The 10,759-nt window shown below is 39.5% G+C and overlaps 1 protein-coding gene across 1 annotated transcript; it reads right to left on the minus strand.

Annotated features, from left to right (window-relative positions):
• Window positions 1-1,744: 1,744 nt before the first annotated feature.
• zpld1b (zona pellucida-like domain containing 1b) lies at window positions 1,745-5,914 on the minus strand. The gene is made up of 10 exons (XM_071905937.2): window positions 5,776-5,914; window positions 5,221-5,441; window positions 4,903-5,084; window positions 4,414-4,486; window positions 3,818-3,915; window positions 3,310-3,390; window positions 2,898-3,069; window positions 2,685-2,790; window positions 2,151-2,180; window positions 1,745-1,917 (listed from the first exon to the last, which is right to left on the minus strand). The coding sequence occupies exons 1-10, from the start codon at window positions 5,912-5,914 to the stop codon at window positions 1,745-1,747; spliced, it is 1,275 nt and encodes a 424-aa protein (XP_071762038.2).
• Window positions 5,915-10,759: the final 4,845 nt, after the last annotated feature.

Genomic DNA, 10,759 nt, shown 5'->3' on the forward strand with positions numbered 1-10,759 from the left:
GTATCATATTTTTCAGGTCACTCCACAAAGAATAACGTGCCTGCCTTGCTTTGGACCTGCCAGTTGAACTTGGCAGTTGGATGTTGAAGCCAAAGCTCATTTCCACTGTGGGAGGAAGGTTTACTCGGTCATCACTGACAGTAAATTGAGAAGGTGATAATTGCATTTATTTCTCTCACTTCAGTTATCATTGGTCATTGTGGATGCTGAACTGCATCATACAATGGCTGTTGAAATAAGGGATTAGACCGATGAAGAGCAGTGAATACAGTAGTGCAAAAAAAAAAAAAAAAAAGATCTGGCATTTCAGACGAAGCTTCCAGTACCAGACATTTATAATGGTCAACGGAAAGGAAATCAATACAGCAAAAATTGAAAGATTACTTCTGGCAAACATCAAACATAACATCCTATACATGGCTCTGGCAGTTCATTATTTGTTTTTACTTTTTTTTCCCCAGGAGATTGGACACCCACAAGGACATGGCATTATAAAACCTTTCATAGATACAGAATGTGCCTGTAATAAAGAAGAATAAATTAACTATATTTACAATATTAAGTCAAATAATGGAGCAAATGCATTTTACATTTTCAGATGCAGTGATGTTACCAAATGTCTATACTGTTGGCTGATTTTCAAGGGATTGTAGTTTATTTATGCAACTGGAACTAAATGTAGTTAAATATATACAGTATAATTTCTTCAGCAAAAAAGAAAATCCATTGTTTTAATCCAGTTCTGATACTTAGAGCTCATAAAATATTTATATAAAACAGTGTACATACAGTAATACATAGCTAGACAAGACAGTTACAGTAAATGAATGGTTTCTTTGTTTGTGAAAGTTCCACATCCCAAATACATTATCTTGAATTAAATTATGCATTTGAACTCCTGAAATAGAATACAAATATCCAACGATCCATGCTCATTTGTACAATGATCATTTGTTGATTTTAATATTGTACAGTGTTAACGCTCATTCAAAGGATTGATTGAATGATTTCGACCACAAAGTTAATCAATGAAAAGAAACCATACACCTCATTCATTGGGATTCTTTGATTTTGTATTCATTGTGGTGTATTATACCGTATTTTGCTTTTTTACTTTTTTTCCTCACCTGCTGGTCATATCAGCATAAAGTTTCTCACACTAGTATTTCTTTTTTTAATTTGTGTTTTATTAGGAATTATAAAGCAGATATAGTATAGTATACAGTATATACAGTATACAGAGATAACTTCATAAAATTCTCTTTTTGCATTTTCATAACAATCCCATCCACCCTTAAACTCCACCCCCCCAATCCCATATGGTGCACCCTAACTAAAAACATATTTCAAAAAAAGGTTAAGAACAAACAAACTAACAAACTAACAAACTAATATTTATTAATTCTGATACTTGGTAAAGTATTTTTTGTTAAATGCCATTGTTAGTTCTTTTGTAAACCTTTAAAGTGTATGATCTTGCCCCAAACAATGGACGACAAAGATCGTGAGGTATTGAATTTGTTTCTTTAGGCCAGCTTCAAGAAAAAAAAAAAATCCACATGACACCTTAAACAATACAATACACACATTTAATAATGGAGGCATACAAAGAAAAGAAACACACACACACTGTACCCAGTCATGCGATGGGAAATAAACGTGTGCTTAAGTTTGTATACCGAATGCACACGTGAGCTGCACATGTAGACCGTCAACACAAAGATCATCACATACAGAAGTCTGTTCATTTGAAGCCAGGGTTCCAGACTCCTGAGGATGAGGCTGCGGGGAGGCGGGACTTCTGCAGGAGGCGGAGCGACAGCAGGAAGAAGCCCAGGCTGACTCCGCCCAGGATGACCACGCCTGACAGCAGAGCGCTGGTCACCGGGTTCATGGGCAGGGAGGATTCACGCGATGCTGATGGACGGAAACGAGAACAATAGGAGAAACTTAAAACAGATACAGTACTTTCTTTGACATGGGCTAACATGAGCTGAGGTTTTTTCAAAAATGGGAAGTGGAACCTGCTTGTTGGAGAAACAATCTTTCTCCACCTGGATCTCGTATCTTTCATCTTATCCTAGATTACAGTCAGGAGGAGAGATGTTTTGAACCTTCTTATGTTTTGTAACATAAAAAAGAGAGCTTACCAAGCTGGGAGTTGTTGACTGGAGTTTCATCTGTAAATTGTTAAATAGTGTTCATTAGAATTGCTTTGAAAGCTATGGTGGTCTTAAATCAATTAAATATTTTTTGAGTTTTTAAAATGTATATGTACATATGTTAACGCCTATTCAAAGTCAAGATTTCAACCACAAAGTTAATGAAACAAACTATACACCGTAATCAATGGGTGTACCATATTTTGCTTTAACTTTTTTTTCCCCTTACTTTTTCTCAGCTGCTTGTCATTGTCAAATTTCTCACACTAAAATTAATTAAATCTGTGTTCCTTAGTAAAGTATTTTTCATTAAATGTCATGGTTACTTTTGTAAACCTTTAAAGTGTATGATCTTGCACCAAACAATGGATGATAAGGATCTTGAGGTAGTGAATTAGTTTTAGGCCAGCTTCAAGAAAAAAATGAATACTTACACATGACACCTGGTTTTATCTACATATAAAACCTCAAAAAATATGTTTCCTAATCTGTGTGTATGTGTTGTTTAGAGTTAGTTCATACCACTCCTGGTGATGATGGGTCCAGCGGTGATGACGGCATCTCCAGATGATGCTGGTCGGGAATCAAGGCTCTCCTCTCCATCTCGCCTGCGCCGCCGCCCACAGATCTACCAATCACATGTTCAGATTTAAAAAGAGTCTTAGAAAGACTTTTCGAGACATTTTCATATGGGGCAGGAGTCACAGTTTGAGATTTGTGAATGATTATGCTTACTGGCATGAGCAGGATGCAGTCATCTGCCCTGCAAAGCTTGGTGACGCAGTGCAAGAACACAGTCGACATCTTTTGGTGTCTGTGTTTCACAAAACGGAAAACCTCAAAGGCAAAACGACCCTTCTGACTCCTCCCGTTCTCAAAAACTGTCGTCTGGGGGTCTTTGTAGCAGCTATGTCGATGGAGCACAACACACAGACACACACACATACACACACACACAACATGCATACATTGAAAGCACCGACTCTGAGTCTAGTTGTATGTTTAAGTACTCATTGAGAAAAAAAAATGTAGCATTCATGAGGATAAGCCGTTTTGAGAGGCTGTGTAGTGAGTGGTTGGGTGAATAGGTAATGGGGCCCTTTTGTGGTTTATCCAGTCATCATCTGGGGGGGGGGAGCAAGATTACCCAAAGAAAAGGTCATAGCGTAGTTCGTCGTTGGGATTCCCTGAGGGGGTTGTGTAACAGTAGTCCATCAAGATGTTCCATCTGCGGAGAGACGAAACTGTGAAAGGATGGAGGATAGAGCTCTAACTACACAAGGGAAAGCACAGATCTGTCATTCTCCGCTGTGGACTGGCGCCTTCACACAGCGTAATAGCATAATGGCATAATGAATGGAGGCAAACCATAGAGGACAGAGCTGAATCGGAAAAAAGATGATAGTGGTAAAGAAGCAGAATCAATTAAATTTTGCTGTGAATGACGGGTAATGTTTGACTTATACATCAAGTTCATAGTATTACCTGAAATGGTACCTCTGCATTACAGAAGTCATTTTAATGATAATACCAGCTGCTGGTAGCCTATAAACTGTAATTTGAGCAATATTTGAGCAATAATAGAGATTTATCATATCTGAAAGTTAGATGAAAAGCCAACATTCAATATTGAATGTTTGAATGTTATCTGGTACCGTTTGTCCAGGTTTGTGGCTTTGACAGCAGCAAATACTCTGGTTTTCAAAGCCAGTCCAGCCATTGGGATAGAGAGAGGCTGATTGTATGTTGAGTCCTGTACAGAAAAGAGTCAGAATCGAAAGAAGAAGAGTTAGAATCAAAATGCTCAATCGGATTGATATATTTGTAACTATAGCAACTGTAGTGTTTGCATCAGTATGTCTTTCATGCAAGACTTGAATTCGTGAGCTTGGAATTATAAAGTTTTGGGTGGAGAGCAGCACTGAGATATTGATCATAAAAGATTTGGCTGTAATGTAGTTTCTACCATTTTAAATACTTAATCCCAAAAGGCTCTTCGAAAAAAAAAAAAACAGCCAACAGTATGAAGTAACATTCAAATATCATGAATATATGGATCAAAAGAAGAGAATCAAAATGTGGATAACTGAAATCAAAATGCAGATAATCGTGAATAATAAAGTGAGTTATTGAGTGAGTAAAGTGAGTAAAGAGTTATTCACCACAGAAGCTTAGAATTCCAAGCTCTCAAATTCATAATATGAATGAAAATGAATGAATATTTGGCATGCTGAACATATTGTGTACTCACATTGTACAAGATCATATTCAACGTGCTCACAAATGTACCATTGCTGTCCTTAACCGATATAGCAGCAGATGAACTGTGAAAAGATATTATATAGATGAAGTATTCTTGCTTTACTTAATGAGCAACATTTTGAAAGAAATAAATAATGAAAGAGCTATGTCTACATCATCAGTGCTCCCTCTAAGGCTTATTTACTCAGGTTACTAAAAGATAACAATTTAGAGGAATGAAAAAATGAAAGAATGAAGAAAATATGCGAAGGCTATCCTAAAATAAAGACTTTTGAAAACACTATAAGAAACAAATTCCCATCCAGGCTTCTACACTCGGTCACATCATTGTCAGCACAGTTTATGAACACAATAAACAAAGCTGTAAATCAAATGAATACATTTAAATATAAATGAACATGAGCAAATTTCAGTGGGTAATTCATGAAAGGTCGACTTCTCCTCAGGACGCTGAGGGGAATTCTTGGCAGCGACTTACGATGCCAGCTGTGAGTTATTGACCAGGTACTCCAGCGGGTAGCTGCAGCTGAACTTGTACAGTAAGCCCGGCAGGTAGCTGATAATGGCTGGCGGGTCGGGGGTGTCGATGTAGCCTGAGATATTCCCGATTTGTACAAGAGACATGTTCCCATAGGCGTTGGCCCCATAGGCTGTGGTGACCTGTGGAGAGGAACATCTTGTCTAAATCCACCCGTCCCGCCACCTCGCTTTGCCTCAAGCCTATAAACAGCATGATGAAGTTGCTTGTTTATTACATTAACACTACACCGGCTTTTGTGTATGGGTATTTCCTCACCACCAGACTGTTCCCGCAGGCCTCCAGAGTGCTGAGACTGATGCTGAACAGGACTGCTGTGGGGAAAGTGTTGTTGTTGATGAAGCCGCGGCAATGGGCGTCACTGTGGCGGCCGTTCAGCGCCAGGTCCGCGTCAGTGTAGCCGGAAAACAGCACCGGGCAGAAGTTGATCTTCAAGGTGATGGTCTGAACCCCGCAGTACACACTAATGTCCCGTTCCCCTGGAGGAAGGGGGAGAGAGAGAATGAGAGATGGAGAGAGAAAAGAGGGAATAGAGGGTTAACAGATAAGATATAGGAAGATGAGGAGGAAATAAAGTTCAGCTACAGCCTAGAGCCAGTGGGATTCAATCCTGGTCCTGGGGATCCAAGGTGTAAAATAGTCCTTGATTAAAAGCAGCAGGGCTCTGAGCACCAGGACCAAAAACCACTCGCTTAGACAATAGAGGAGAGAAACATCATCTTCTTTTCCCAGTCTAGAGTCAGAGTGAAAGAAGACGGAAAGGGTCTGAAAATATTCTGCACTGATGACACCATTTATCTTGAGTGTCCTCACCAGGAAACCTGCTGTGGTAGTTGGCGTCACAGTTGTATCCATTAAATTGTGCGAAGACTGAAGCGGTCTCGCTCATCAGCAGGAAGATCAAGTACATTCGCTTCATTTCGGCGCCGGAGAGAGGTTTACCCACTGTCATCTTCACAAGGTCAGCATTGCATTAACCACATTCCTCAGGTGTGGCGCGGGTGTTAAAAATTGTATTTATCTCAAAATGAGGTGCTCAAAACAACGCTCCCCTGCCCTGTGGTTTTCCTAGACCACTGCCAGCTCTGACCTCTATCAGAGTAGTACAACCTTCTTTCCCCAAGTCCCCTAATCCTTCTTATCCTGCTCCCTCTGCTCCCTTTTAGCTCAGTCCCTCATGTTGGCCCAAAACCTCTTATCACCCAGCCCCTTTCTAAACTAAGGTCGCCCCTTATTCCAGCCTATTTCATCCCACTCCCCTCTCTCCCTCCTACTCGCCTTCACCTCACTCCCCCTTTTTTCACACCTGTGCGCCCATTTCATGCTTTATCCAAAGTAATTGTTTGGAACCCCCTCTTACCCTGGTGTGTGTATGGTGTGTACCATGTAGGTTTGGTGGCATCAAGCACCCAAAATACCAGGCACCCACATAGAGAATCACCTTTGCCCCGCTGTACATATGTGTGTGTCTGTTTTGCGTGTGTGTGTGCGCACATGAGGAAGATAGAGGGACTCATTATCCAAACACTTCAACAAAAAACGCTGCGCCGCGGAACATGGGAAACTCCATCAGATCTGAATGGCCTGGACAAATCTTTTCACAGTGCCCAGAAACTTGAGCGTACTCGGAGGGTTCCCACTCGTCTCTCCTCAGTCTGATCTGTGTCTGTCAACTCGCACAAACGGCGGGCCTCAGCAGGGGGGCCCGGTCCGGGAATTAAGCTGTCATCGGCTGGTACAGGGAGCGAACTGCGGCCTACATTCACATGAACATAAAAGTCAAGTCGCGGTCTGATGCGGGGCTGTGTGTGGGTAATTGGGATGCACAAGGCATCACTTAGGGTGAAGTCATGCTATGGCATATACGGTGCGATGTGTTCAGCGTTGTAGAAGGCAAAAGTGGAAAACTAAGTCCTAGTTTTTCAACTATTTTTCGTTACTTTTGTTGCTCTTCCTCCAGGTGACCCACTCACCTTTCATTTTGCTGTAAGCCATTTAGCAAAATCTGAAATCACTTTGAGCCCAGTTTCAGATATAGAAGACTTTCTCCCTCTTCTATGGATTTTGAGTCTGAGTGCTTTGCCCTTTGACCTGATTTATGCGTTATAGTTGAAACGAGGTGAGAGGAGTGGTGTTTTTGCCTTGTGAAAGAGCCCTAAAAATAAAAGCTTTAAAATAAAGCCACCATGTGCTACAGTATGTAACAAAAGCTGATGAGCAAAAGACTAAAAAGAAGATATGGCTGGACCTTGGTTCAATTTTTTTGTGATTTATATCACATAAATAATAAATCGTAATCCGATTGGTTGATTGGTTAATATTATATGATCAATCACTTATTTTCTGGTTTTGGTCATTATTTCTGTCTCATGAATTCAGCAGAAATATAGAATACATTGCAGTAAAGATTTCCACATCTCGTCTGCTTCTCTTTATCTCCATCTCCTCCTTGGTGACTGGTATCAGATTTAATAAAGGGAATCAATGAGGGAGAATGGCTTTTACCTGGATTCACCTCATCAGTGTGCTTCATGAAAAGAGGAAGTGTCCCTAATATTTAGTACATTCAGTGTATACGTGCGTGCGTTTATGAGCGCATTTATAAGAACATAATGTGCTTGCAGTGTTTGTTTCCTCTGCCCGGATTGTTGCTTCCTGGCAGCCTATGATACGGATGTCGTCAACAAACAACGTCTCCAGTGCGTCACTTTGTGGAGGGCCAGCCGGGCCTCCTGCCTCACGTGTCAGACTCTGCTCAGACTGAAGCTCTAGGCCACTGCTGGACACAAAGCCCTGAGAAACACAACTGGCTGGAGGAGCTTGCTATTCATCACTCATCTCTCCCTCTGATGAGGCAGGGCTGAAATCAAATATGAAGCGCTTACAAGTACACAAGTGCCATTCAGAGCAAATAGGATCAGATGGCCATATACACATGAAATGAATACATATAGTGAACCCATTACCATCTAGCTTATTTTACAAATCCCACCCAGCAAATGACCTACTTCGCCAACATATAGCCATGTGCTCCACTTCTGTGTTTGTGTTTCAGTCACATGACTTTCTTTAAGAAAGTCTAAGGTTATACTGCAAAGCACAGGTTTGCGTGTGTGTGTGTGTGTGTCTGTGTGTGTGTGAAAACACATGTGCCCGTACGTTTTATGTTATGTTAAACAACAATTTTCAATGTCCAATTTACTGTCTTATCTTGAATATCTTCATATATCGCCTTTTACTTTTAGAATTCAACAAGAACAACCAGGTAAAAAACTGGATCTAATCTTGCTGAAACTAATCTTACTATTTCACCTTATTGTCAACCACATCTATCACTATTGAAGGTAAACTTCTGTCTAATTAATGTGTTTCCTAAGGATTAGGGCCACATATGAAAACATCATTATATAGTTCTCAGAATTCTGAGAAAGAGTAAGAATTCTGAGTTTAAAATTAGAATTCTGAGAATAAAGTCAGTTTAAACTCAGAAATCTGACTTTAGAATTCTTTCAGAATTCTGAGTATAAAGTTAGAATTCTGAGATTAAAGTCAGAATTCTGAGATTAAAGTCAGAATTCTGAGAATAAAGTCAGTTTAAACTCAGAAATCTGACTTTAGAATTCTGTCAGAATTCTGAGTTTGCAGTCAGAATTATGAGATTAATCTCAGAACTCAAATACATTTTTCATGTGGCCCTAATCCTCCTCCGCACTATGCTGTTATCATATACATGAATACCATTAGTCTCAATGCATCATAACCCATTCCTCTTCAACAGCCATCTCCTGAGCTTTGTGACATAGAGGTCCCAGCAGGTTGTTGTGCTCAGAGACTTTTAATGGCTCCGACCAACCGCCACATCTGCCTGATAGAGCCGTCTCTATCTGATCAACCTGAAACATCCAGACTCAACAAACAGACATGTAAATCACACAATCTGGGCTGCATCGCAAAAGTCCGTGAGAGTTTGGCAGTAATTTGACGCTCCAGTTTTTACACAGGCAGGAAAGTGGAGCCCTCATCAAAGGCTGTGCTGTGATTTGATCCTCAGTGAGTAATGTTTCCAAAAGCCGCAAACCTCTTTCCGCTTTATAGGAGCAACACAAATCCACTTTTTGAAAAGTAATGTATTCAGGTAAAAAGATACATTGTTTATTTGCATGGTGTTTGTGCACACTGATGATATTTGTATGGATTGAAGAATGAGTGATCCACATGTTCATTTGAAAAATATTGAGAGTACATAGAGCATGCATTATTTTTGGAGATACATTTTCATCATGTTGAGATAGATTTTATTAAAAGAAAAAAAGTTCATTTCCCGGGGGAATTTCTGATGAAATTATATGTTTGCATGGAAGCACATTAGCAAGACTCTAGGTTTCAGCTGCGCTGTTGAAATGAAAAGATGCTTGTAGAGGTCTTTGACAGCCTCTTTTGTCAGGCTGGAAACCTGCGAAAATTCCCAGGTGAGAAAGGGAAAACAACAGGATGACTTATTGTTTATGTGTGTAACCCAACCCTTTATTAAGAGAATAACATGTAGTACCTGACACAAAGGAACTCCCCTTTTCATTAGCATGACCTTGTCAAGGATATCACTCAGAAGAAACTGTAGCAATTTTTGACTTTCACATATACTGTTCATATATCCATATGCACATGAAGGAAATAAAGGATGGATAAATTGTGAGGGAATACATCTAGTTATGTAGAGTAATGATAAAAACTCTGTAAATGAACACATTATTTTTACTATTTATTGGCCTGAAAAAGCAGGAATTGTGATGCATTATGGTTGGGAATTAATAGATAAAGTATAACACAACAAAAGTTACAGTAGATTAATATGAAGTCAGCTGTCATGATGTAAAAATATATTTGGCTTAAGTTAATTATGGGCAGCAAACCCTTAAACTGTGGTGAAAAATGAAAGGAAAAACTGGTTATATTCAGGTCAGATTTGAGTGTTTGGATTATTTACCAAGAAATTTCACAGAAAGTGTGAATTCAAAGTTAAGCAACAAAACACATGTTATCACAACTGGTGTTGATACTACCAAGTTCATAATTGAGCAACATGGTATAATTTGTGATCTAGTATGTTGACACTATCATGGCTCTATGCTGCCCCCCTGTGCTGTCTGTGTCATAGCACACTGCACACAGCTGCAAGCTCCACTGTGGGGGACTACGCTCCCAATTTCTAATCTGCAGTTTAGTGGAAATTTACTTAAATTCAAATCTTAGTAGTTTATTTTTTAACCTGTTAAATGCTCTCAGCCATGAAGGTCAGGTAGTTAACTACAAACCTTTAAAAATGAGGTGGTATGCATTTCTCTCACTTCTTACCCTTGTCTCATTTTTTCCACTCCTCTATAGGCTCATGGCCTATGCATATAATTTATAGTCCCCATATATGCTAGGCTTTTTAAAAATGACAATTCATATTGTATCCCTATATATGATTTATGACCATCAGTCAATATGAACATTGCCAATTATCCCAAACTGTAGAAATCAGACAGCCAAGGTTCTAATCTGTGATGTCATCAGAAGACCAATCTTTCCGATTAATTGTGTTATAAATTTTAAGCTATAATTTTTCCATCCTTATAGTCTAAAATCACCTTAGGTACAGCCGCTGTGTCCATACAGTAAGTCATTCGTCTCTGTACCAAGAGATTCTTGATTTGTTTCAAGCACAACTTTGTATCTAAAATAAATAAATAAATAACAGGTATCAGAAACTTTTTAAGCCTCCAGTAATTCACTTTTTCTTCATGCAACTACATTT

Source organism: Centroberyx gerrardi, chromosome 6 (assembly GCF_048128805.1).
Source record: "Centroberyx gerrardi isolate f3 chromosome 6, fCenGer3.hap1.cur.20231027, whole genome shotgun sequence".
NCBI classification, from domain to species: Eukaryota; Metazoa; Chordata; class Actinopteri; order Beryciformes; family Berycidae; genus Centroberyx; species Centroberyx gerrardi.